This window comes from Hirundo rustica, chromosome 13 (assembly GCF_015227805.2).
Source record: "Hirundo rustica isolate bHirRus1 chromosome 13, bHirRus1.pri.v3, whole genome shotgun sequence".
NCBI lineage: Eukaryota > Metazoa > Chordata > Aves > Passeriformes > Hirundinidae > Hirundo > Hirundo rustica.
The window spans coordinates 1,963,046-1,989,584 of NC_053462.1; the positions used below are offsets into that span (position 1 = coordinate 1,963,046).

Sequence of the window (26,539 nt, forward strand, 5' to 3'; positions counted from 1 at the left end):
CGCCTACAAGGGAAGTATCAAACAATAAGAAACACTTTATTTTAACTTTACAACATATAAATAGACAAATCTGTGCTTTCCAACGGAGCTTTCCTTCCCCCTTCCCTCCCCAGGGTCCTTGTGGCAGTGCCCCAGCCCCTATGGACTCGGGGAGGAGAGCGGGCCGAGCTGCAGTGGCTGGCGGGGTCCATCCCGAGGGATCCATCCCGAGGGATCCGTGCCGAGGGATCCATCCCGAGGGATCCGTGCCGAGGGATCCATCCTGTCATCTGCTCAGGTCCCGGCTGGCGCCGCGCCCGCACAGCATCCGCTCCTCTGCCGAGAGCCCGGCAAAGAAGGGGTGCAGGAGGGCCTCCGAGAACGTGATCCGCTGCGAGGGGTCGAATTCCAGCATCCTCCTCATCAGGTCAAAGAGCTGCGCGTGCTCCAGCGAGTCGTGCAGCATGTACGTCTGAAAGGGACAGGGGACGCTCAGCCAGGGGACACACGCTCGCTTCGACGGGCCAGGGCAGCCTCCCATCCCAAATGCAGCATCCCCAGGGCAGCCTCCCATCCCAAATGCAGCATCCCCCAGGTTCCCTGATATCCAGGACTCTGGAACCCTTAGCCAGGGCAGCCTCCCATCCCTAAATAATGCCATCCCCAGGGCTGCTTCCCATCCTAAACACAGCATCCCCAGGGCTGCTTCCCATCCTAAACACAGCATCCCCAGGGCTGCTTCCCATCCTAAACACAGCATCCCCAGGGCTGCTTCCCATCCCAAACACAGCATCCCAGGGCTGCTTCCCACCCTAAATGCAGCATCCCCAGGGCTGCTTCCCATCCTAAACACAGCATCCCCAGGGCTGCTTCCCATCCTAAACACAGCATCCCCAGGGCTGCTTCCCATCCTAAAGGCAGCATCCCCAGGGCAGCCTCCCATCCCAAATGCAGCATCCCCAGGGCAGCCTCCCATCCCAAATGCAGCATCCCCCAGGTTCCCTGATATCCAGGACTCTGGAACCCTTAGCCAGGGCAGCCTCCCATCCCTAAATATGCCATCCCCAGGGCTGCTTCCCATCCCAAACACAGCATCCCCGGGGCTGCTTCCCATCCTAAACACAGCATCCCCAGGGCTGCTTCCCACCCTAAATGCAGCATCCCAGGGCTGCTTCCCATCCTAAACACAGCATCCCAGGGCTGCTTCCCATCCTAAACACAGCATCCCCAGGGCTGCTTCCCATCCTAAACGCAGCATCCCAGGGCTGCTTCCCATCCTAAACACAGCATCCCCGGGGCTGCTTCCCATCCCAAACACAGCATCCCCGGGGCTGCTTCCCATCCCAAACACAGCATCCCAGGGCTGCTTCCCATCCTAAACACAGCATCCCCAGGGCTGCTTCCCATCCTAAACACAGCATCCCAGGGCTGCTTCCCACCCCAAATGCAGCATCCCCAGGGCTGCTTCCCACCCCAAATGCAGCATCTCCAGGGCTGCTTCCCACCCCAAATGCAGCATCTCCCAGGTTCCCTGATATCCTTCCCAGAAGGACTCTGGAGCCATGGGGCAGGGCTGCCTCCCATCCCAAATACAGCATTCCCTCCTTCCCTAATTCCCATCCTGCCCTAGCCCGACCAGGATCACTGCAGATGAGAGCCGGGGCTCCCCACCAAGCAGTTACAATGGGAATTCCCATCCCTGAGCCCCCCACCCCGAGCCAGGGAAGGGAGCAGAACCTACCCGCAGGGGCTTGCAGTTCTCCTGGACGTATCTGCCATCAGACGTGTTCTCATCCCACACCAGGTTTCCATTGTGGAAGTATTTTTGCTTCCTGCACAGGGAAGGCGGGGATCAGGCAGGATCTCTCCCTCCCTCCCTCCCATGCAGGTGCTGGTGCCAGGGCTGAGCTCAGGACCAGGCTCTTACCGAGTTCTGTGGACCATGTGAGAAGGCAGTGGCCCCAGGATTTTTTCCATCATGACAAGATGCTCTCGGTTCTCATGGGTCTGCAAAGGAGCAGAGCAGTGGTCTGAGCAAGTCAGAGCTTGGGGAGCTGATGACAAAAGGTTTGTCACCTCTGCAGGGACAGGGAAGAAAGGATTCTGCCACGTCCTATCCAACTTTTCATGTGTTGCTTATCCCTTTCTTCAGAGAACAGAAATAATTTAAACCCAGAAATGATGCGAACTCTGTCCTTCCAGCAAGGCACTCCTCAAACCAGCCCTTTTCCAGGGCTCATTTTCACACTCCTCATTTTTAGTGCCTGATGTGTGTTTCCCTCCCCTTCACCTAATTCTGAGCCCTTTGGGGCATGAAGGATTCTCAGGGAACAAGAATCCTACCTGGAAGAGCGTGAAGCCACGGTAATACTCGAACAGAATGCAGCCAGTGCTCCAGACATCACATGGCTGTGCCCAGCCCAGCTCTGCAAAGAAAACCAAATTAACTCTGTGCCGTCAACAAACCCCACCGCATTTTCCTTGCTGAAACCACAGGGATTCCACTCAGAGCTTGAAATTATCTGTCCAAGAGCTGGAGCGTTCCCAGGCTGGTTTTCCTCTAGCCAGCATCATCCTGGGGCAGCTGCTACCCTGTGCCCCACCCCGAGACTCCCCAAAATGTGCAGTTCTCACCCAGAATCACTTCTGGGGGCCGGTAGTGCCGCGTGGCCACGATGGTGGTGTGGTGCTCGTGGTCGAAGGTGGCACTGCCGAAGTCGGCCACACGGATGCTCGTGTTCCGGATGGATTTCTGCTCGCAGCTCTGCAGGCAAAGCACAGGGCCAGGCTGTGAGGGCACTGCTGGTCTGCACCTGCTCACAGGGATGGAGCTCTGAGCTCTGAGCAGCCCCAGGAGTGCTGGTCTGCACCTGCTCACAGGGATGGAGCTCTGAGCTCTGAGCAGCCCCAGGAGTGCTGGTCTGCACCTCCTCACAGGGATGGAGCTCTGAGCTCTGAGCAGCCCCAGGAGTGCCGGTCTGCACCTCCTCACAGGGATGGAGCTGTGGAGCTCTGAGGAGCCCCAGGAGTGCTGGTCTGCACCTCCTCACAGGGATGGAGCTCTGAGCTCTGAGGAGCCCCAGGAGTGCTGGTCTGCACCTCCTCCTCACAGGGATGGAGCTCTGAGCTCTGAGCAGCCCCAGGAGTGCTGGTCTGCACCTCCTCACAGGGATGGAGCTCTGAGCAGCCCCAGGAGTGCTGGTCTGCACCTCCTCACAGGGATGGAGCTCTGAGCTCTGAGCAGCCCCAGGAGTGCTGGTCTGCACCTCCTCACAGGGATGGAGCTCTGAGCTCTGAGCAGCCCCAGGAGTGCTGGTCTGCACCTCCTCACAGGGATGGAGCTCTGAGCTCTGAGGAGCCCCAGAGTGCTGGTCTGCACCTCCTCACAGGGATGGAGCTGTGGAGCTCTGAGCAGCCCCAGGAGTGCTGGTCTGCACCTCCTCACAGGGATGGAGCTCTGAGCTCTGAGGAGCCCCAGGAGTGCTGGTCTGCACCTCCTCCTCACAGGGATGGAGCTCTGAGCTCTGAGCAGCCCCAGGAGTGCTGGTCTGCACCTCCTCACAGGGATGGAGCTCTGAGCTCTGAGGAGCCCCAGAGTGCTGGTCTGCACCTCCTCACAGGGATGGAGCTCTGAGGAGCCCCAGAGTGCTGGTCTGCACCTCCTCACAGGGATGGAGCTGTGGAGCTCTGAGGCGCCCCAGGAGTGCTGGTCTGCACCTCCTCACAGGGATGGAACCATGGAGCTGCAAGCTCTGAACATCCCAGAGCAGCATTATGGAAAATCCCTGTACACCCTGGACAGCCTTAATGCCTTTGGAAGGCCCAGCAGGAAGAAGAGGCCTGACTTCCAGTTTGTTCCCACTTCACAGGCTCTGAAGCCTGGACAGAGCAGGGAAGATTGAATTTCTGCAGGGAGGGAAAGGCAGCCCGGATGCTCCTGATGCTGCCAGTGCTCCTCACAACACAACCCACCTTGTTCTCGTTGTACAGAGTGTCAAAATCCGAGTTGACAAACAGGATGTTTTCTGGCTTGAGGTCAGTGTGAGTCAGCTGGTTGTCATGTAGAACTGCGCAGAGGCAGGAGAAAAAAAAACCTCTCTAAGAAGCAGAGAGCAGCACCTGCAGAGCTCTGCCCAGTGCCAGGGCAGCTCCTCTCCTCCCAGCGCGTTTGGGGGCACTCACATCTCAGGGCATGGCAGAGCTGGTAGGCCATGTGCCGGATCTGCGGCAGCGGGTACGGCTGGAAGTTGTTCTCCTTCAGGAACTCGAAGGTGTTCTTGCCCAGGAGCTCAAAGGCAATGCACATGTGGCCGTGGAAGTTGAACCAGTCCGACATCAGGACGCACAGGCTGTGCAGGGAGAGGGGCAGGGCTGAGCCACCCTCCAGGGAGGGACGCCCAGGACGCGTATTCTGCTGCTCCCGGCCACATCAGGAGTGGCCGGTGAGCAGAGTCCCGCGCCAGCTGGCTCAGGAGCACAGCAGCCCAGGGAGATGCTTCCTGCTCTGCTCGGCCAGCTTTGGAGAGAGCTCCCCAATTTCTGTGGGACAAGGCAGCAGAGGAATGGGGCCAGTTCCCCCTCACCACGCGCTGGACCCCGCGCTGCTTTGTGTGCACGGATGTGGCACTGGGAACTTACAACTTGTTGTCCTTGTCCTTCTCTTTGATCTTCTTCAGGACGTTGATTTCCAGCCTGGCAGCCTCCCGGTATTTCCCAACGTTCTTTATGATCTTCAGTGCCACCTGCGATTTGCCTCTGCGAGGGAGGAGACAGAAGGATGGAGGCAGAGAAGAAGCTGTGTGCTGAGCCCATGAGGAGAGGAGTTACCCCAGGCATCACCTGTCCTAACAAAGCTCTGCCAGCCACCGCTGCTGCTGGGGCTGATGGGCAGTGAAAGGTCACTGTTGGTTCTCTCTCCCAGGGGACACTCCTGACCACAGCTCTCTGTGGCTCCAGCACTACCTCCCCTCTCCAGAGATCCCCGGGAGAGGATGGATTCCCCAGGGCTCGGGGCCAGACAAGAGCTCAGAAGGGCACAGGGGTCAAATGTGGCAGGTTAAAGGAGAGAACGGAGAAGTGCCCTGGCAGGTGAGGAGGTCACAGGGGCACCCCTCAGCAGGGACTCACTGCAGCACAACCTTCCATGGCTGGGGTTGGGATATTCAGGCTGGATATCGGGGAAAAGCTCTTCCCCCCGAGGGTGCTGGCACTGCCCAGGCTCCCCAGGGAATGGGCACGGCCCCGAGGCTGCCAGAGCTCCAGGACAATGCTCTCAGGGACGCACAGGGTGGGATTGCTGGGGTATTGTGCACGGCCAGGAGCTGCACTTGGATGATTCACGTGGATCCCTTCCAGCTCAGGATATTCCACAATTCTATTCTGTGACCCCTGCTTCCCTTCACACACCAGCCTGGAAATTCTAGAGGGAGCAGAGGTTTGAGCCAGGCCCCTTCCCCTGGCTCTGAGGAAGGCAGGGACGCGCGGAAGGGACAAACTGGGCCCTGTGGAGGCCAGGTGCAACCGCCACGTCTCGCGACGCTTGAGGGACCGGCGCAGGGAGAGGCGCCCACCTGGCGTGGTCCACGCACTCCACCACCTTCCCAAAAGTGCCTTCGCCAAGGCTGCCGACGATTTCATCTAGGAGAGAAAACAGGAGCGGGTGTGAGCCCGGGGGGCTCGGCCAGAGCAGGGCTCCTGCCGCTTCACACCGACAAAGCGTCAAAGCAAACAAAAGAACCGTCTCTCACTGCTACGCTCGTTAAAGCTCCAGCGTCTACGCTCTGCCTCAGGCAAGTTACTGGCCAGTAAATAAAGCACTAGAGACCCCTCCAGTACAGGACGAGAGATCTGGGCTAACCCGGGGGTAAAAGTAGAGGTAAAGTTTTACGAAAGGTGGCTGTACATCGCTCTTGAAGCCAATCGCCGATCCTGCACACCAGGTGACCTTCCTTGTCATCTTCCACGCTCCTGCTGCGCTTACTGCTCTGTTGGCTTCTCTGCACTCACCGCCCCCCGGGACGGCAATCAGAGCGGTCATTCAAAGGTTGGAGAGACGACGGGGCCGCCGGTGGGTGGATTTTCCAGATCCCAGCATTTCATAAGGCACACAGCATATATAACGATAGGGATATTGCAAGGGACACGTCAAGACACAAAACTAACTTCAAAACAGAAAAGTCATCAACAGCTACAGGTACGGCAAGAAAACGTCTCTCGTTAGCTACAGCCTCTGGGGCTGTTCCAGGGTGGGCAGCTGCAGCGGGAATCCTCCGTTCCCCACGGAGGACGCTGCCGGAGGCACGGGGGGAGGAGGCCCGGGCCAGCAGGACGTCACCTCCCTGCCGGCGGGCGCTCCGTGTGGACAGGCTGCCCAGTAGAAGCCGCAGTAGCAGATTTTCCCCCTCTGCGCACCCTGCTCTTTGTGCCTCGGAGCCGTGTCCTGCCCTGGCTGGGATCCAGCCCTTCCCCTCCTCAAGGGGAACTTTCTGCCACGCCGATCCTAAATCCACGCGCCCAGCTGGCTGTTCACAGACCCGCCGGGGCACGTCGGCCTTTTTCAAACCGGGAGAGCTTCAGGAACAGGACAGGTAAATCAGCCCCCAGGGAACGCTTCAGGCAAGGCCTGAGGTGATGTCCACCCCCTGCTACTGCCAAGCTTCTACTGGAAAACCAGCCCAACGTTCCTGCAAGGACCCGGGGTCCACAAAGCGAGCTGCCCTGATTCCTCACCTTGTTCTAGTCCACTTTCAAAAGAGTTACAATCCCTGCAGCCAAAGGAATTCACAGAAACTTTCACATTTCTGTGCCCGAGCTTCTAGCAGGCTTCTCTTCTGTGCCCCTCGGCCCCCCTAGCAGCTCCAAAATAATGAGCTAAGATCAAAACTTCCCCCAAAATCAGCTGAAACGGAGGAGAAGGCGGGAGGAGAGCTGGGACAGCTGTGAGGTGTCGGAGGACTGAGCTCCTGCCAGCCCAGACCCACGCGGCGTCACCACCACCCAGCCCCTGCGCTTCCAGCACAGCCCTGGCTCCCTCAACACCGAAATTCCAAAGCTGTCTGGAAAGGAATCAAAAGGAGGAGCTCAGAAGTTCCCAGCCACGCAGATTATCCAGCTGCTGGGATCGGAGCCGGCCATTGGCTGCGGTAACATCTCAGGTGGCAGGGGAGTGTTCCTTCCAGGAGGGAAGCGCTCCATCTGACACCTCACACCACTTCCAGGGTATTCCTGGCACCGGCCCTCCCACCCAGCTCCAAACATTCCCAGCTCATCCCTGGAAGGAAGGCTACGTTTCAGGGTGAAGCTTGCAAGAAGCTGAAATCCAAGTGGGAGTGGGCAAGGAGGACACACGTGCACCCTCCGTAGGTCGGGCTCTCTCACAGAACTAACGGGGCTTAAAAACAGCTCCAGAGAGCCGGGCTGACCAATCCCACCTGGAAGGGGATCCAGGCACGAAGCCAAACCGAGGAATGCTGTGCGCCAAACCCCGCCAGAAGCAGCAGCGGCCGCAGGCAGAAGCCGGTCCCTGGCCAGGGATAAAGCGGAGCCCTACGGATCCCTGGGAGCGGGGCTGGCCCCGGGCCAAGGCTCTCCCTCGTCACCATCACGTGAGCACCACTGCAAGCTCTCCCTGATCCCGTCCCCGGCCCTAAAGAACACGGCTTAGTTCCCTCACGGATTAAGGCTACGGGGGCTGGCCCGGCAAAACCCAAGAGCTACGGACGCTCCCCGCCGAGCACGACACAGGTTCGGGACTTTACAACAAACACAGAACAGGGTTCGAGGTACTCACCCAGAGCGCTCGGAGCTGGGAGGGGGCAAGAACTGTTAAACCCTGAACTCGCTGTGGATGCTACTCACCGAGGAGGCACTGCTACAAGACCTGCTCCTGCGTCTCCGGCAGTGGTGCTGGTATCTCCTGGGCCGGTGCTGCTCCCTGCCCCGGGAGCGCCGCCAGTCGCGCGGGCGTGCCGGGTAATATTCCTCCCCGAAGGACGGGCTGCGCTCCTCGAACCTGTAGGCATCGCTGTCCCGCCGGCATCGGCGCTGGTAAGGCATCCTCTCATGGCTGTGGCACAAAAACGGCGCCCTTAAAGCCTGGCGGTGCCCAGAGCGCTGGAATTCGGGAATGCTGGAGCAGTCCCGCTGAAGCCCAGTCGTGGAATCGCGATATCGGGGCTCGAGAACCGTCAAGGCCCAACTCCTGCACGGCCTAGGTCTCCTGGGCAGCCCGTTCAGCGCCTGGTTCACCCTCTGGAGAAAAGCTCCTTTTCCTGATGTCCACCCCAACGCCCCTGACACAGCTCCCTGCTGTTCCCTCAGGCCCTGTCACCGGTCACCACAGAGAAATCCTCCTGCTCCCACTCCCCTGTGGCAAAAGCTTCAAATCTCCCTGCACCTCAGACTCTGATCACTGAGGAGAAGGTCTGGAGAGAAAAGAGCCAGCCATTCCCACACTCTAAGGAGCTGGAGGAAAACCACCCTGAGAGCTCCAGCTGGGCTGCCTGCCCTGTTTGGACCCCCATCGCGAGGCCAGGCTGGACGGGGCTTGGAGCACCCTGGGCTGGTGGAAGGGGTCCCTGCCTGTGGCAGGGGCTGGCACTGGATGAGCTTTAAGGTCCCTTCCAACCCCACAACACTCCACCTGTGCACAGGTGTTTGTCACCGTTCCTCCTCCCTCGGGAAGGTGTCTCATTAGCTGTTAACCAAACGAGGAGCAGCAGCCGGGCTCTGCTTGTCACCCCCGGGGGGACAGGAGGCCCCAGGGCACCGAGCCCTCGGTGTGCACACACAGAGCAGCTCCATGGATCAGCAAGAGCCAGAAGGAAAATCTGTCACCACGCTCCTGCCCCTGGAGCAGCAACCTCCCAGGACATAACGGCCAAACTCCGCCAAGAGACCTCAGGCCCAAGCTCGGTTGTGCCGGCATTGACACACGGGTGTCACACACGAGGTTTTGGGCACATCAGTGACGAGAGCAGCTCTCCCTGCTCCTGCCCCCAAAACACAAGCGCCTTCCCCACTGGAGGCTTGCTTCACACCCCGCTGAGACAGGAGCTGTGTTTTAGGTAGAAGATGCTGCAATCTGAAATAAAAGCAGGGCTTTGGTTTGCCAGCGATAACCCCGGGCACGCTCCGGGCCAGGTCGATGCTGTCACCCAGCAACGGCTTTGGCAGCCAAGACCTTCAGCCTGGAAATGGGAATTTCTGCTGTTTGCACCTTTCTGCCCTGTCAACAACCAGCTCCGCTGCTGGCAGCTTCCTGGGGCGCTTGTGGGGGTAAATTCCAGGCTGCACCGGGGCAGCTGCGGCTCCTGGTCACTGCTGAGGCAACCAAAACACAACCCCACAGCTCTGCCCAGCATCGCCCCAGACACACCTCGGTGTGCTTTGGACGGACACAGGAAGCAGAAATAACGACCCGTAGGACTCCAGTACTCAGGTCTCCTCAAAGAGGCTGGGACTGAAGGGACGAGGCTGTTTTCACCCCAAAAAAGCCTGCTTTCACCCAGCTCTGCTCCAAATTACCCATCAGGTGAAAACCAAAAAAACGGGAAAGCCCACTGCACGCGCCAGCTCTATTTCACAACCCACCTCCTTCAAGTAAACAAAAGCCAGGCTGGGGAGAGAAATGAACCTGGAGAGCATTTCAAGAATCTAAAGATGAGCTCAGCTCCCGCCCGGCTGCACCTGCCCGGTCCAACCAGTGGAACCACAGCAGCCCCAGCACCACCAGCCCACTGCGGCCAGCGGCTCTGGCTTCTGTTCCAGAACCCTCCTCTTATCAGAGGCCTCATCCCTCTCCCAGCACCTAATTGTCCCTGTGGAAACGCTGAACAAAGAGAGAATCAAAGGTAAAATCCCGAACCAAAGCAGGAGAGATCAGCTGGCGGGTGGATCCTTTAGACGGGATCCTTTCTGAGGTGAGGGAAGAGCGCGGTTGCTTTAAATCTGACTTTAATCCTGTCAGAGAGAAGCAGGCTGTCAGGAGAGACTTTAATGCCTCTGCAGCAAGGAAACGTGATTCCAGGGCAGGCTGTTCCCTCGTTAACGTGACAGCCGTGGCCTTGGGAATAACTTTAGGCAGGGAAAGCGCACGCACACACGAACACACGGACAAACACACAGACAAACACACAGACAAACACACGCAAGTCCTTTACTTCCATCCCCGGGATTTAAGGGTTTAAAGCTGCTCTGCACGGGGGTTTTTAGGGGCTAAGCCCGCCCGCAGCGCTCTCACCTCCTGGACCGCGATCTCCGGGTGAGGTCCCTGCGGGGCGGGTACCGCAGCCTGCCCTCGTACTCCCTGCTCCGCGACCGCCGCCGCTTCCACCGGTGCCCCAGCTCGCTGTCCTGCTCCGGGGACCGGAACCTCCTACAGTGATGCATCTGCGGGGACAAGAGCAGGGCGGGGCTCAGCGGCCGGGCCCCGAGCGCCGCCGGAGCCGCGGGACCCGGCCCTGCCCGCCCGGGGCTGGGCGCTGCCGGGGCGCTGTGCCCGCGGGCCCGGGGGGTTGCGGGGCCGTTACCCGCGGGCCGGCCCGTTCCGCGCCCGCCACCCTCGTGTCCCCGGTGTGTCCCTGGTGTGTGTCCCCTGGTGTGTGTCCCCTCCGTGTGTCCCGTCCCTGCGCCCCGGCCTCACCGCCGCCACTGCGGCCGCGCTCGGCGGGTGCGGCCCGGCCCGGCCCGGCCCCTGCGGCCCGCAGCGCCGCCGCTTCCGCTTCCCGGCCGGGGTTCAACCCGCCCTGGAGGGACGGGCCGGGGTTCAACCCGCCCTGGAGGGATGGCACGGGGTTCAACCCGCCCTGGAGGGACGGCACGGGGTTCAACCCGCCCTGGGGGGACGGGCCGGGGTTCAACCCGCCCTGGAGGGACGGCACGGGGTTCAACCCGCCTGAGAGAGGCGCGGCACGGGGTTAAACCCACCTCAGGGAGGGACGGCACGGGGTTAAACCCGCCTGAGAGAGGGACGGCACGGGGTTAAACCCGCCTGAGAGAAGCACGGCACGGGGTTAAACCCGCCTGAGAGAGGGACGGCACGGGGTTAAACCCACCTGAGAGAGGCACTGCACGGGGTTAAACCCGCCTGAGAGAGGGACGGCACGGGGTTAAACCCGCCTCAGAGAGGCACGGCACGGGGTTAAACCCACCTGAGAGAGAGGGACGGCACAGGGTTAAACCCACCTCAGAGAGAGGCACTGCACGGGGTTAAACCCGCCCGAGAGAGGGACGGCACGGGGTTAAACCCGCCTGAGAGGGACAGGCTGGGGTTAAACCTGCCTCAGAGAGGCACGGCACGGGGTTAAACCCGCCTCAGAGAGAGGGACGGCACGGGGTTAAACCCACCTGAGAGAGGCACGGGGTTAAACCCGCCTGAGAGAGGGACGGCACAGGGTTAAACCCGCCTGAGAGAGGGACGGGTCGGGGTTAAACCCACCTCAGAGAGAGGCACTGCACGGGGTTAAACCCACCCGAGAGAGGGACGACACGGGGTTAAACCCACCCGAGAGAGGGACGACACGGGGTTAAACCCGCCTGAGAGGGACAGGCTGGGGTTAAACCTGCCTCATAGGAATGGGCCCAGGTTAAACCCGCCCTGGAGGGACAGGCTGAGGTTGAACTGCCACTGGGAGGAGCGGGAGAGGTCGTAGTGCTCTTCGAGCTCGTAGGCTGTGTCACCCTGTCCTTCTTCACCGCCACCATCCTCAGCACAGCTTCCTCCCCGTGGTCATCCTGCCCGTGGTGGTCAGGGCCGTCCTCACCACAGCCTTCCTCTCCATGGCCATCCTCACCTTCGACACAGCCTTCCTCACCATGGCCATCCTCACCTTCTCAACTTCGACACAGCCTTCCTGTCCATGGCCATCCTCACCTTCGACACAGCCTTCCTGTCCATGGCCATCCTCACCAGAGTCTGTGCACTATGGTCATCTTCTCCCTCAGCGCAGTCTACTGCTGTTCTTCATCTGCCTCACTATGGTCTTCCTCGTCACGGCTTATCTCATTGCAGGCCTTCCTCCTGGGGCCTTCCTCACCCTGGTCATCCTCACCATGATGAACCTCACCTTTACGACCCCCAGTGACAACCCGTGCCACGGCCTCTAATGGGTGACCCTCTAATGGGGCGCCTGGCAGGGAGCTTCTGCCCGCTAAAATGACGAACGGAGCAGGATTTCTCCCAGTTCCAAGCTGCCAAAAGTTGGGACCCTGGCTGCCCTTGGAGTGCCAAATCCCTCCTACAAACTGACATCAGGAACCTGGGGGGCTGAGTTTAGTTTCCCGTGGAAAAGTGCCTCCGTTCGTGTCCAGCGCACTGTGCCCGGCGCTGGGCCTTGCGATGGCTTCTGCCAGCTAGAATTCCCAACGCATGCAGATTTCTCCCAGATGCGAGCTGCCACAAGTTGGAACCCTGGTTGCTCTGTGAATGCCAAATGCCTCCTATAAACTGACATCAGGAACCTGGGGAGCTGAGTTTAGTTTCCCATGGAAATTGCCTCCGTTTGTGTCCAGGGTGTTGTGCCTGGCATGTGGCCTCTTCAATCTAGAATTCCGAACGGATGCAGATTTCTCCCAGATTCAAGCTGCCACGAGTTGGAAGCCTGGCTGCCCTTGGAGTGCCAAATGCCTCCAAGGAGCTCACAACAGGAACGCGGGGGGCTGAGTTTAGTTTCCCGTGGAAAGGTGCCTCCGTTTGTGTCCAGCGCACTGGGCCTGGCACTGGGCCTTGCAATGACTTCTGCCAGCCAAAATTCCGGCTGGATGAGGATTTCTCCCAGATTTAAGCTGCCACAAGCTGGAACCCTGGCTGCCCTTGCAGTGCCAAACACCTTCAACAAACTGACATCAGGAACCTGGGGGGCTGAGTTTAGTTTCCCATGGAAAAGTGCCTCCCTTCCTTGTGTGACCCATGGACAGAAGAGAGAGCTCCACACACATGATAATTCCGGAGCCCTTTATTTATTTATCAGATGATCATTAGGCCGTGTAATCAATCAAATATTCCAATGGGCACCTTTGTCACCAGGTGACTTTGGCATCACCGTTATCCTCGCAGCTCCACTCTGCTGGGGTGGAAGAGGCCGCAGGGATCCCTGCTGGGTGGTTGTCCCACGTGTCTCCTCCACAGCCCTGATTCTGCGTGCAGACGTCGATGGAGCAGACAGAGCTCCTCGTGTCTCCCCCGAGGCTGGGGCCACCTCAGATGGGCTCAGTCCCCTCTGGCGCCGTTGCGATGGGCTTGTGCCGACCGCCACAATGGAGATGGAGCCCGGACGTCTCCCTGACGGTGCGGTGCCACCTCCCCTCTCCGCAGCTCGGAGACGCCCTTGGCTCGCTCCCGAGTCCCGGGCTATCCCCGCCCGCGCGGCCGGATCAAGGCCCGGGCGCAGCGGCGGGCTGGATGCGGTGCCAGCGCTCGGACTCCAGCGGCGCCCGGCTGCACATGTCCCTCCAGTGCGACACCCCGGCCCCGGCGGCGCCTGGCCCCACCCGGACGCGGCCCAGCACGGAGCCGCGGGCGCAGAGACGAGCCTGGGGCGGCACAGGGCGGGGGGACGCGGCTGGTGGCCTTCCCTCCTCCCCGGAGGAGCCGTCCCAGCCCGGAAACCTCGCGGCGGTGCGAGGGGGCTGAGCCCGCTGGGTGCAGGAGCGCGGCTCAGCCAGGTCGCCTCACCTCACCTGCATGACAACGAACTCCAAGGCCAGCTGCTGCTGCTGGATGTCCCCGGCGGGGATGCTGAAGAGGAAGGGCGCGTTCCACACGGGGCTGTAGCCGCTGACCGACTTGGTCTCCTTGGTGTCGATGATGTGGCCGTCGTGGTGGAGGTGGACGATGACGTAGTGACCTGGAAATGGAGACAAAGCCCTGGAGAGAGGGACGCGCGCCAGGGAGGGCGGCTGGCAGCTCCCAGGTGGTGCCTGGGGGGCTGCAGGACCCCTGTGGGGCTCTGTGGAGCTGTGGAGAGAGCACAGAGCTCCTGAGGTTTCACCTGCCCCTCCCTTCTTGGGAGCAGGGACCTCCAAAAAGTCCTCAGCTCACATCCCTGGCCACATCCCAGAGAGCAGGGAGAGCCAGAGGTGACAACGGCCAGCAGGACAGAAAGCCACGTGCTAATTTTGGACCATAAATAAATGAATGTATTTCCAGCACTTTGGGGCCAGATTGGAGATCCCTCGATCTGTAATACGCTGTCTGTGCTCATTTTCATCCAGTCATAGAATCACAGAATGGTTTGTGTTGGAAGGAACCCCAAAGACCACCTCATTCCAACCCTCCCCCATGCTTGGAAGAGAGAAATGCGAGAGGGAATAAGAGAATCTGCAAAGCAGAAGGAGGGGAGGCCATTCCCTGCGCCCACCTGGACAGGTCCCGGTCCCCGTGCCCTACCTGGGGGTCCCGGCATGCGGGACAGCCGGCCCAGGGCCTCTGCCTTGCGCAGCAGCACCTTGATGCGCCCGGCCGCCGCCTGGTGCTGCAGCAGCAGGAGGAGCTGGCCCACGGCTCTGGGGGGCGAGGAGAGGACGCTGCAGCTCAGGCCGTGGGCACTGCGGTGCTGGAATGGGAAGAGAGAGCAGGAGATGCTGTGAAACCTCCTCTGACCTCACCCAGCCCTTCCACCTCTGATTGCACCCAGCACTTCCACCTCCGACCTCATCCAGCCCTTCCACCTCCAACCTCATCCAGCCCTCCCACCTCCAGCCTCATCCAGCCCTTCCACCTCTGATTGCACCCAGCGTTTCCACCTCTGACCTCATCCAGCCCTTCCACCTCTGACCTCATCCAGCCCTTCCACCTCTGACCTCATCATGTCCTTCCGCCTCCAACCTCATCCAGCCCTTCCACTTCCGACCTCATCCAGCCCTCCCACCTCTGACCTCATCCAGCCCTTCCACCTCTGACCTCATCCAGCCCTTCCACATCTGATTGCACCCAGCCCTTCCACCTCTGACCTCATCCAGCCCTTCCACCTCTGACCTCATCCAGCCTTTCCACTTCCGACCTCATCCAGCCCTTCCACCTCTGACCTCATCCAGCCCTCCCACCTCTGACCTCATCCAGCCCTTCCACCTCTGCCCTCATCCAGCCCTTCCACCTCTGACCTCATCCAGCCCTTCCACCTCCAACCTCACCAAGCCCTTCCACCTCTGACCTCATCATGTCCTTCCACCTCCAGCCTCATCCAGCCCTTCCACCTCTGACCTCATCATGTCCTTCCACCTCTGACCTCATCCAGCCCTTCCACCTCTGCCCTCATCCAGCCCTTCCACCTCTGCCCTCATCCAGCCCTTCCACCTCTGACCTCACTCAGCCCTTCCAGCCTGGCAATGCTCATCCCCCAGCAGGTCCGGGGTGGGGAAGAACGAGAGAACGAGGTGGGTTTGATGCTCGCCATCCCTGCAGGGATGGTGCCAGCCCTGTGTTTGCCCCTTCCACCCCAGCACCTCCTGCGGGTGAGGTGCCAAGCCCCGGGTGAGGCCCTGCCATGGGCTTGCACGGCCGTGGGCGCACCGCGGCGTTCCCGGTGGTGCTTGGAGGAGGCCCTGCCTCTGCCCGTGGAGTTCCAGGGCTCAGATCAAGCAGAACTCAGCTCAAACCCTGAAACCGCCGCCGTTCTGACCTTGCTGAGCTTGGTTTTGGTGCTCGCCAGCTCCCAGGAGTAGCCGGAGGGAGCGCGGGGGTCCCAGGAGGCCTCGGCGCAGGGGAACAGGACCTCGCCCACGAAGGAATCCTGGAGGCTCCGCGACCTGGCGTAGACGGCAAAGCGCAGGGTGCAGCTGCCCAGCTCCTCCGGGCCGTAGGGGCCGAACCGGCACGGGCTCGGCTCCCGGCGGGCGGGGCGGAGGCTCCTGCGGCGCACGGACACGCGGCGGGACGGCGGCGGCACCAGGGACACCTTGACGCGGGAGCCCCGGTGGCCCTGGGGCAGGTGCGACACGCCGAGGATGGTGACAGTGAGGGTGGCCTCGGGCAGGGAGTAGCGCAGGTCGCAGTGGAGCCGGGGACGCTGCCCGGAGCGCGGCGGGGACCCCGGGGCGGCGGGGACCGGCGGGCTCCGCTCGCTGCACAGGAGCGCGGTGCCGGCGGTGGTGCAGCGGCGCTGCCACAGCCCCGCGGGCTGCGGGAGGAAGCGGAGGGTGGGCAGGGACCCTCTGCCGTGCGGCCAGCCCCCGCGGGGAGCCGGCGGTGCCGGGGAGATCTCCTTTGCCCGGACACCCGGCGCCTCCGCCGTCGCGTCCTCGCGGTGCCGCTGGACGAGCACCGGCACCGTGGCCGCGGGCAGAGCCGCCCCCAGCTCCACTCGCTGCAGGCCGAGGGGGCGGCCCGGGCGCCGGCGGTGCCACCGGCACACGGCACAGCCCAGGAGGACGCCGAGGCAGAGGAGGGACAGCCCCGCGCCGAGGGAGAGCTGCAGGTGCGCTGGGGAGAGAGATGGGCACGGTCAGCGGGCGGATCCCCGCGGGGCTGTGCCAGCGCGGCTCCCCGGAGCGCTGGGACCAGCTGGGTGCCCGCTCTCCCGGAGCCCTTCCCCGCTCTCTGTAAACCGGGATTGAGCTGGGACACCCCGAAGGCAGCAGGCGGGACAGGAGCCGGCGGTGCCGCGCTCGGACAGCCTGACACGGGCCCGGGGCTGGAACAAACCCGGCCTCACCCCCGCAGTGATAAGGGCCGTGATAGCAGCAGCTATCAGCGCCGCTGCCGGGCTGCCACGGCTCGGGCACGGTCAGCCGGCGGTGCTGGGGGCTCGGAGGGTGTGCGGGGGACTGGGGGCACCCGCCAGGGGGGATTTGGGGCGGACTCGAAGCGGCAGCGGCCCCTTAGGGCTGAGACGAGCCAAGCCCGGTCCCAAAACAGGGGAAACTCTTCCCTGGACTGTGATGAGCTGGATTTTGTCCCCTCCTGCAGGGATGCCCGTAGGGTTTCGGGCTCCCTGTGCATCCCTGCACACTGGGCATTTAGGGAGCAGGGAATTAACGCCTGGAGATCAGGGCTGAAGCTCCTTTGGAATTTATTCCCTGGGTTTCAGAGGTGGCACCTGTGCGGCTGTGCTGGCAGAAAACCTCCCCGTGCCCGGAGCTGGCTTCGCTTCCAGCACTGGAGCGAGGGATTAAGGAGAACAGGGCCGGGACGGAGCAGTGCCAAAGCCCGAGCCGGTTCCCGTGAAGAGATGGGGATGTCGGAAAGAGAAAAGCAGGCATTGTCTCACCCCGCGGGGCCGGGCCTCCCTGCCCAGGTGCCTTAATCCCCGCTGGGCTCTCCCCAGCCCTTTGTTGTTTGTTCGGGAGCCGGGTCGCGGCTGGGATGAGCTGAATGGAGGCATTTAGGGAGGGATGGAGGGGAGGGGGCTGGCCGGGGAATTTCCCTCCAGGGATTATATTCCAGCCCAAACAGGGCCTGCCGATGCTCCGGGGGAGCGAGCTGGGAGCGCGTCCAGCCCGGGCGCACACGGGGGTCCGCGGGGCCGGGAACGCGCGCCGCGCCTTTGGGATGCCCGCTTCGGGCTGCGGGGCTGCAGGATCCCGTGCGGGGCTTGGGGTGAGCGGCTGTCCGAGCAGCCCGGGGCACGGACAGACCCCTCTCCAGCTGGACGAGCGCCGCAGGGACGCCCCCTTACCTGCTCCGGGCATCGCCGGCGCCCGGGGAGTCCTTGAGCCGCCCCGGCCGCGCTCCCGAGGGGAAGAGCCGGGGCTGGGAGAAGCCGGAGGCAGGAGGGGACGGGAGGTGGGGGCGGAGGCTGGGATAGGCTGGGAGCGGAGCCCGGCTGCTCTCCCCGCCCGGGGAGCTCCCCCGCAGCCGGGGCACCAGGGAAGGGCAGAGGTTCTGGTCCCGCGGGGCGAGTTCGCGGGGAGGATGAGGAAGGCCGAGGGCTCCATGCCCTCCCCGGCACCCGGCCAAGGCAAACGCGGGCACGGGGCATCGGCAAGGCCGGTGCGGGAGGGACCGGGGAGGGCTGGGACTGGTTCAATGCCTGGAACCGGGCGCTGCGCAAACAGCCGAGCGGCGGGGGGGCACTCAGCGCGCTTTCCGTGGGGAGCGGGCGGTGACAGAGGAGGGATTTGGGAGATGGGTAAGGGACGGGGGCGGGGACAGCTCCAGCGACACCCGGGACAGGAGATCCCGCGCGGTTCCCGTCACATTCCAGCCGGGAAGCGGCGTCGCTCCGCACGGAGCCAGCTCCAAACCGGGAGCTCAGGGCCCCTGCAAGGACACGCGCCAGCCTCCGGGAATATCTGGGAATTCCTCAAACTCAGGGAGCCAGCCGGGGGCACAAAGCAGGCGTGAGGGTCACGGTGTGAAGAGGTAGAAGTTTATTGGAATATAAACATTCAGATAACCTGTAAGATAGAAAAAACCCAACAACAACATATACAGACACTTGTTGGAAGGAGACGTTGAGGTATTTATCCACCGCCTAGGCTATCACATTTGTTTTTATTTACTTATTTTATTATTTTTTTTTTCCTCTTTTTAAATAGGTAAGAAAACTAGTTAGCAAGGCTGCTGCAGCTGTTTGGAGAGAACATCTGATGGCAGTCCCCGGGGAACGCTCGCGTTCGCCGCGGGAGCCTCCCCTCGTCCCAACCCTCCGTGCCTTCCCCCCGGCAGCCCCGGGAGCAGGCTCGGGTCGCTTTTCCCCCCTGGAAGCGCCGGGGGAGCAGGCCGGGGGCCGGCTGGGGGTTTTTTTGGCTGGTGCGTGGAGCTGGGGGAGGATGGAGCGACGCTGCAAAGCGGAGCAGTGCCCTCGGGAACGTCCTGCCGGCAGCATCCAACCCTGAGTACTACACGGGGCCGGGGCGGCCCCCGCTCGGCCTCCCCCGCGCTGCTGCTGGTTTCCAGCACCCCGAACCCAAAGCCTGGCAGCTCAGCAGGAGACCCGCAGCTCAGGCTGCCAGGGCCAAAGCCAGGCTGAGGGAAAGGGTTAACTCTTCACAGTCTGGATGGTCCTTTGTCACCCCGGGCTGGGAAAAGGACCGGTTTATTGTTGCAGCTTATTTAACTGAGGTATCTGTTACGCTTCCCGACCTGATTCTTTCCCTGAATTGGATACAAAACAATCTTGTTAGTCCCTGGCTAGTTCCAGTCTAGGTTGAGTAAAGCTTATAAACATTAATACTCTAGTAGTGTCCAAGCAGTTCAGTGATTCGAGTGCCTTTCTGTGCAAGAAAACACAACGTTAGCGAGTGAGACAAAGCAACCCCACCCCGGAGCGGAGCAGAGGGAAAAGCAGAAAGTGCCCCGGCCCCGCTCAGAGGAAACAGCCCCAAGCCCACCCCCGAATAAAATAATAATAAAAAAAAAAGAAAATAAAAAGGGGGGGAAATCATCGGACTGAGTCCCAGAGGCAGGAAAACCCTCTGGGAGTCCACGAGGATGAATTGCCATGGAGCCTGCGGGTCAGCCCGGCTCCGGGACAGCCGAGAGCAGCATCCTCTCAGGACACGTGCATTCCCAGCCCCTGCTCCCAGAGAGTGCTCAGGAATGCGGGGGGCAGGACGGCCCTGCCACAGTGAACCAACCAGCACGAGGAGAGAGCCCGGAGCTGGGAAAAGCGAGGGCAGAGCACCCAGGATGAGTCCTGCCCCGTTCTCCCGCTGTCCTGCCGTGCACGTGTCCTGGGATGATGCTGGAGCTCGGCTCCTGCAGGGTGGGGAAGCCACTGCTCCTCTGCTCAGCCTTGTTTGAACTCCCTGTCTTTGGTGATCCGTTTAAAAGCGAACACAAATAAAAGCAAACGCAAGAGTCAGCAAACCCACCTACGAAAACCCCCAAAGCGATAGGATATGCCAATACTTCCTGAAGAAGTTAAAAAAAACAAAACAAAACAACCAACCCAACACAAACAAAACCAACCCAACAAGTACATATCTGAGGTATTTCGTCTGCTCAAAAAACCTGACTCGGGCCTGGAGCGCGGGAGGGACGTCAGCGGGGCGGGAGGGACGGGAGGGACGTCACCAGGGCAGGGCGATGGGGACAGGCCGCAGGGACACGGGGACGGCACCAGGCCACCTGAGCAGCCGACTCACGGAGCCAGGGAACTCCAGCTCTGCTTCCAGGGCAGGGAAGGGCTGGATTCCCTGCGCCCTGCTTCTCCCCTGCTCGGGTACAGTCGGAGGGGGTTCGCTCAGAGCCCCAAAGCCCCAGGTTTAAGCGGCCCAGCCACAGGGGTGCCCGGCTGGATGCCACCAGCAGCCCTGTGCTCAGCGCAGCCCTGCAGAGCTTCCAGAGCCGCTCCAGGGAGCCTGGACCAGCCCAGGTGACGCCTGGGCTGCGGGTGTCACCCCTCGGGGGACACAGGACACTCTGGGGCGCTCAAGACTCGAGGGGTGAGGTGGCACCGGCCAGAACCGAGCGGCTGATGGTGCCAAAACCGTGGAGAGGAGCAGGGGGGAGGCTCGGGAGGCTCCCGTGAGGACACAGCAGGGAGGAACACAAGCAGATTGCCATGGGAGGACAGGGCCAGGCGCCCCCCAGGATTGTCAAAACACGGAGCTGTGGGTGGGATGAGCCCTCGTGGCCCCTCAGGATTCCCAGCCCTGGCCCTGCCCTGGTGACGTCCCGGCCGCGCCCGGAGCCCACCCCTGATTGAGAAACGCCAGGTGTGCCCCCCTCCACGGGAACACCACTAACCCTGCGAGGAGGAGGAGGAGGAAACAAAGAGCAAAAGGGAGGAAGGAAACGGGAGGCAACAAAGCAAAAAAAGGCCGGACAAAGAGACGATGAAGGAAAACTCGCTGGCATGGAACGGTTTCACCACCACCACCACCACCACCATCCTCCTCCTCCTGTTGCTGGCCGGCCACGAGAGCAGGTTCCTTGAGATGAGGTATGTGTGCTCCTGGGGGCAGTGCCCGTCACAGGGACCAGCTGGTGGAGGGCTCTGCGCCGGGCGTGCCCCGCGATGAGGTAGGGCTGGGGGAGCAGTGCGAGCTGCTGCTGCTGCTGCTGCTGCCGCTGCCGCTGCTGCTGCACGAGCTCTGCGTGCCCGAGCCGGCCAGGAGCTGCACCACGGGCTTCTGGGCAAACAGCACCCCTGCGGGCACACAGCGCGTCAGGCTGGGCAAAGGGAAGGCTTTCCCAGCCCCGGGATCCCATCCCTGCACGGAGAGGCGGGGGATGGCTGCTCCAGCTCCCGTGCGGGGCGGGGAAGGGGTGCCTGGCACTGGAGGGGTGCTGGCCCTACAGGAAACAGACCCCAAACGGCCTCTGCCTTCGGAGAGAAGCAGCTCCCCTTGGGGCTGGGGTCAGGCAGAGCCAGGCCCCCCAACCTGGGTTTTGCCCAAGGATGAGCCGCAGAAGGGAACTGCTCCAGAGGGCTGCAGGGGACAATTCCTGCTGGGAGAGCCAAGTCCCTCCTTGGGAGAACAGGGAGAACACTTCCACAGAGGTTTCAAAACCCTTCCCTCAGATTTTAAAGCACTAAAACCAACGGAAAGGCACCCATCCTGCCCTGCCCAGCGAACAAGAATCGCCTCCCGCTGCCGGTTGGGCAGGGACCACCCCCATCCCACCCGTTCCTGCTCCTGAGGAGGGCTCTCCCATTCCCAGGACAGCTCTCCCATTCCCAGCAGGGCTCTCCTGTTCCCAGCACAGGACTCTCCCATTCCCAGCACAGGACTCTCCTGTTCCCAGCACAGGACTCTCCCGTTCCCAGCACAGGACTCTCCCGTTCCCAGCACAGGACTCTCCCGTTCCCAGCACAGGACTCTCCCGTTCCCAGCACAGGACTCTCCCGTTCCCAGCAGGACTCTCCCGTTCCCAGCACAGGACTCTCCCGTTCCCAGGACAGGACTCTCCCATTCTCAGCAGTGCTCTCCCATTCCCAGCACAGGACTCTCCCGTTCCCAGCACAGGACTCTCCCGTTCCCAGCACAGGACTCTCCCGTTCCCAGCACAGGACTCTCCCGTTCCCAGCACAGGACTCTCCCGTTCCCAGCACAGGACTCTCCCGTTCCCAGGACAGGACTCTCCCATTCCCAGCACAGGACTCTCCCGTTCCCAGCACAGGACTCTCCCGTTCCCAGGACAGGACTCTCCCATTCCCAGCACAGGACTCTCCCGTTCCCAGCACAGGACTCTCCCGTTCCCAGCAGGACTCTCCCGTTCCCAGCACAGGACTCTCCCGTTCCCAGCACAGGACTCTCCCGTTCCCAGCAGGACTCTCCCGTTCCCAGCACAGGACTCTCCCGTTCCCAGCACAGGACTCTCCCATTCCCAGCACAGGACTCTCCCGTTCCCAGGACAGGACTCTCCCATTCCCAGCACAGGACTCTCCCATTCCCAGCACAGGACTCTCCCGTTCCCAGGACAGGACTCTCCCGTTCCCAGCAGTGCTCTCCCGTTCCCAGCAGTGCTCTCCCGTTCCCAGCAGTGCTCTCCCGTTCCCAGCAGTGCTCTCCCGTTCCCAGGACAGGACTCTCCCGTTCCCAGCACAGGACTCTCCCATTCCCAGGACAGGACTCTCCCGTTCCCAGGACAGGACTCTCCCGTTCCCAGCAGTGCTCTCCCGTTCCCAGCACAGGACTCTCCCGTTCCCAGCACAGGACTCTCCCATTCCCAGCAGGACTCTCCCGTTCCCAGGACAGGACTCTCCCATTCCCAGCACAGGACTCTCCCGTTCCCAGCAGGACTCTCCCGTTCCCAGGACAGGACTCTCCCATTCCCAGCACAGGACTCTCCCATTCCCAGCACAGGACTCTCCCGTTCCCAGGACAGGACTCTCCCATTCCCAGCAGGACTCTCCCGTTCCCAGCACAGGACTCTCCCGTTCCCAGCACAGGACTCTCCCGTTCCCAGCACAGGACTCTCCCGTTCCCAGCACAGGACTCTCCCGTTCCCAGCACAGGACTCTCCCGTTCCCAGCACAGGACTCTCCCGTTCCCAGCAGTGCTCTCCCGTTCCCAGCACAGGACTCTCCCGTTCCCAGCACAGGACTCTCCCATTCCCAGCAGGACTCTCCCGTTCCCAGGACAGGACTCTCCCATTCCCAGCACAGGACTCTCCCGTTCCCAGGACAGGACTCTCCCGTTCCCAGCACAGGACTCTCCCGTTCCCAGCAGGACTCTCCCGTTCCCAGGACAGGACTCTCCCATTCCCAGCACAGGACTCTCCCGTTCCCAGGACAGGACTCTCCCGTTCCCAGGACAGGACTCTCCCGTTCCCAGCAGGCTCTCACCAGCGTAGGTGGTGCCATTGATCTCCACGGACATGTTGATGCTGCCGATGCCGTTGGGGGACAGGTTCAGCGCCGCCGCCGCCGAGTCGCCCTTGTCTTGTCCCGGGAAGGGAGGCAGAGTCAGCGGGACACGATCCCATTCCCTGCGCTCCCCAGAGGTGAGCGCAGCCCCCTCTTGTGCCCTCTTTGCCCACAAATTCCTGGATGGCTGGAAGTGCCCAAGGCTGGGCCGGAGGGGGCTTGGAGCACCCTGGGATGTGGGCAGTGAGGTCCCTCCCAACTCAAACCGTTCCATGACAAGGCCACAAAGGTGATGAAATGCTTTGGTTAGGAGCCCACTGGCATCTGGAAATCTTTTCCCGAGGGCCAAATTCCTGTTCCCCTCCCATGGAAGGGCTGGGAGCACACGAGACAAGCCCAGATTTAACTCTCAGCCAGGTTTTGCTGTGGAGACAAGCCCAGATTTAACTCTCAGCCGGGTTTTGCTGTGGCTCGGTGTGCTCAGGCTGCAGCATCTCCAGCGGCCACTGGAGGGAGGGAAAAGCCAGGGACACTCCATGGAAATCAGGATTTTCCTCCATTTCCTCAGCCTGGGCAGGGATGGGCAGCTGTGTTCGAGGAGAGCTGAACATCAAACTCTTCCAGGAGCTCCCGAACCTCCACGAGGGTGAGCCTGGATTTTGGGGTTGCTCCTCCACTGAGGGCAGCATGGCCACCCCCCTAAAAACCCCACATTTATTAACGTTGAACCTAAATATTGTTATCAAGCCATGCTGAGCGTTATCAAAACCACCGCTCAGAGCAGCTCCCAAAGCTCCACCTGACTGTTAGGATGAAAAGGAGGGCACGGGAGACAAGACAGCCCCTACAGAGGTGGGAATCCCACCCCTGAATCCTCAGAGCTCAGCCTGTTCCTGTTTTATGGACAGCAATTGTTCCCAGCGTCTGGGTTTAGGAAGTTCAGGGTGAAAGCAAAAGCGAGCTGAGAGGGAACGAATATTCCTGGATAAAATCTGTATTCCCTATCGCTGGCTCCTTTGGTTTGGATGTGAGATTTAGGGGGATGCAGAGCTGCCAGGAACTGGGAATCCCAATCCCAGCTGCTGCTGCTGCTTCAGAGGAACCCGCTTTGACCTTTTCCACCGGTATTTGTGGCCAAGCACCTCAAACCAGCACTGCTGGAGCAACGACAGCTCTCCCCTTCCTTCCCAGCCGCGCCAAACTCGACCAGCTCGGAGCTTTGGGAACGTGGCAAAGGTCGTTCTGAATCCAGGCCGGATTTGGACGAGCCGGATAATAAACCCAGCAGGAAAACCCAACAAGACCTCGCGCTCCGACACCTCCGTGCCGTGCCCTCCGCCTGGTGACCCAGCCGTGTGTGTGTGTGTGTGACAATCCAGGCCGGGAGCCTTTCCCTCCCCGCCGCTTCCCGAGGGCTCGTGCCTCACCTTTCCCGTTGATTTTGATCTTCATGGGGATCTGCCGGGCCATGCTGAAGAGGTTGCGCTGCAGCGCCTGCTGCACCAGCCGCTGCTCCTCCTCCGTCATCCGCGTCGCCTTCTTCTCCGGGGGCTCTCCCGCCTCCAGCCTCTCCCTCAGCTGCTCCAGCGTGGCCGTCCTGGCCGCCACGGCGGCCTGCTGGCCGCCCAGCGTCACGGGCACGGCGATGCGGCTGGGCATGGACACGGTCAGGGGCACGCCGTCGCCTGGGCAGGGAGGGCTGGCTCAGCCACGGGACACCCCGACACCCCGCTCCCGCGCTCCCGCACCGCCACGGAGGTGCCGTCCCCGCGGAACGCCGGGGGCTGAGGATCTCAGGCTCTCTGTGCTAAAAGGCACTGACCCTCAGGCAAGCACCGCATCTGACCTGAGGCCGTGGAACGGGCTTCTGAAATGGAGTGATGGCACTGGGGCCGTGGGTGTGCAGTCTGAATGGGAGTGTGTGATCCCACAGGGTGAAAAACTTAGAGTTTAAGGTTTTAGTGTATAGTAATGTATATAGAGCAAGATGGAGGACTTGGGGTGTTGGCTAAGTTCTTCTTCAGCCTCTTCTCCATGGTTTTGGGTGTTTTTTTCTAACTGGGTGAAGGGATCCACATTGCAGACCTCGGGTGGCCAGCTATTGGGCTAAAAGTATAAATAATCTAGGTGTCATCCCCTTATTGCATCCTTTATGCTTAAGAAGACCTCGGAAAGAGTTAGAGACACCCATTTTCCACCTCGCTAGCTAGCGCTCACAACTCCTGAGACTGCAACACGGGCAAGAATTAAGAAACACCGACTCCGAACACGAAAGCCGCGTCTCCCCCGCGTTAAAACCCCGGCTGTGACAGGGAGAAAATAAAATTTAAAAAAAAAAAAAACCAAAACCACCTCACGCCGTCTGACCTTTCCTGACGGCCGGCGACACCCGCGGGTTGCCGGTCCCGCTGCCCGGCGCCACGCCGATGATGGGGAAGCGGATTTTGGGGGGGGACAGCAGGGAGGGAGGCGCGGGCGGCGAGGGCGAGTAGCTGAACAGCGAGGAGCTGTAGCTGGGCCGCCGGCCCTCGCGCCGGTTGCCGTCGATGGCGGCCTGCAGCTCGGCCGGGGAGCTCAGAGACTTCTTCTCGCACTCGTAGGCGTAGAGGTACTTCATGTACCTGGGGAGAGGCACAGAGAGAGGCACTGCACGGGGCTCGGGGCGGGGAGGAGCGTCCCCGGGGCATTTGGAGGTTCGGGGTGATGCAGAGCTCGGCATGGGTTCGCTCGGCGTTTGTGGGAAAGCACGCCGCGAGCGGCTGCTGCGCCCACAAGGGAAGGAAAGGGTGAGGCAGGACGCCTTCACGGCTGGAATATCCTCAAAGGATCCTCCACAATCCCCTCCCAGCTGGAATATCCCAAAAGAATCGTCTAGAATCCCCCCGAAACTGGAATATCCTCTGTAAATCATCCAGAATCCTCTCACAACCGGAATATCCTCTGCAAATCATCCAGAATCCCCTCACAACTGGAATATCCTCTGCAAATCATCCAGAACTCCCTCACAACTGGAATATCCTCAAAGGATCCTCCACAATCCCCTCCCAACTGGAATATCCCAAAAGAATCATCCAGAATCCCCTCAAAACTGGAATATCCTCTGTAAAATATCCAGAACACCCTCACAACTGAAATATCCTCTGTAAATCATCCAGAATGCCCTCACAACTGGAATATCCACAAAGAATCCTCCAGAATCCCCTCATAACTTAAATATCCACAAAGAATCCTCCAGAATCCCCTCACAACTGAAATATCCTCAATGAATCCTCCAGAATTGCCTCACAACTGAAATATCCTCTATAAATCATCCAGGATCCCCTCACAACTGGAATATCCTCTATAAATCATCCAGGATCCCCTCA

General features: G+C 61.2%; 3 protein-coding genes across 5 annotated transcripts in view; all 3 read right to left on the minus strand.

Moving 5' to 3' along the window:
- Positions 1-15: 15 nt before the first annotated feature.
- Positions 16-10,677, minus strand: CLK3 (CDC like kinase 3). The gene is made up of 13 exons (XM_040077015.2): positions 10,622-10,677; positions 10,220-10,368; positions 7,837-8,044; positions 5,882-5,975; positions 5,550-5,616; positions 4,618-4,734; positions 4,162-4,328; positions 3,952-4,046; positions 2,614-2,743; positions 2,323-2,405; positions 1,907-1,986; positions 1,721-1,811; positions 16-451 (listed from the first exon to the last, which is right to left on the minus strand). The coding sequence occupies exons 2-13, from the start codon at positions 10,366-10,368 to the stop codon at positions 266-268; spliced, it is 1,467 nt and encodes a 488-aa protein (XP_039932949.1). The 5' UTR covers positions 10,622-10,677; the 3' UTR covers positions 16-265.
- Positions 10,678-12,971: 2,294 nt separating this feature from the next.
- Positions 12,972-20,753, minus strand: LOC120758812 (uncharacterized). The gene is made up of 6 exons (XM_058422385.1): positions 20,689-20,753; positions 17,592-17,711; positions 15,597-15,723; positions 14,366-14,531; positions 13,652-13,823; positions 12,972-13,509 (listed from the first exon to the last, which is right to left on the minus strand). Exons 1-6 carry the CDS (start codon positions 20,751-20,753, stop codon positions 12,972-12,974), a joined length of 1,188 nt encoding a protein of 395 aa, XP_058278368.1.
- Positions 18,321-26,539, minus strand: part of ARID3B (AT-rich interaction domain 3B) — a 30,495-nt gene continuing 22,276 nt past the window's right edge. For all 3 annotated transcript variants that reach the window (XM_040076870.1, XM_040076872.2, XM_040076871.2), the window contains exons 6-9: positions 25,542-25,795; positions 24,602-24,859; positions 23,154-23,249; positions 18,321-21,011 (exon numbers count right to left, since the gene is read on the minus strand). In XM_040076870.1, the coding sequence (XP_039932804.1) occupies positions 20,833-21,011; positions 23,154-23,249; positions 24,602-24,859; positions 25,542-25,795 (787 nt within the window). In that variant the 3' untranslated portion in view covers positions 18,321-20,832. The remainder of the gene's footprint in view (positions 21,012-23,153; positions 23,250-24,601; positions 24,860-25,541; positions 25,796-26,539) is intronic.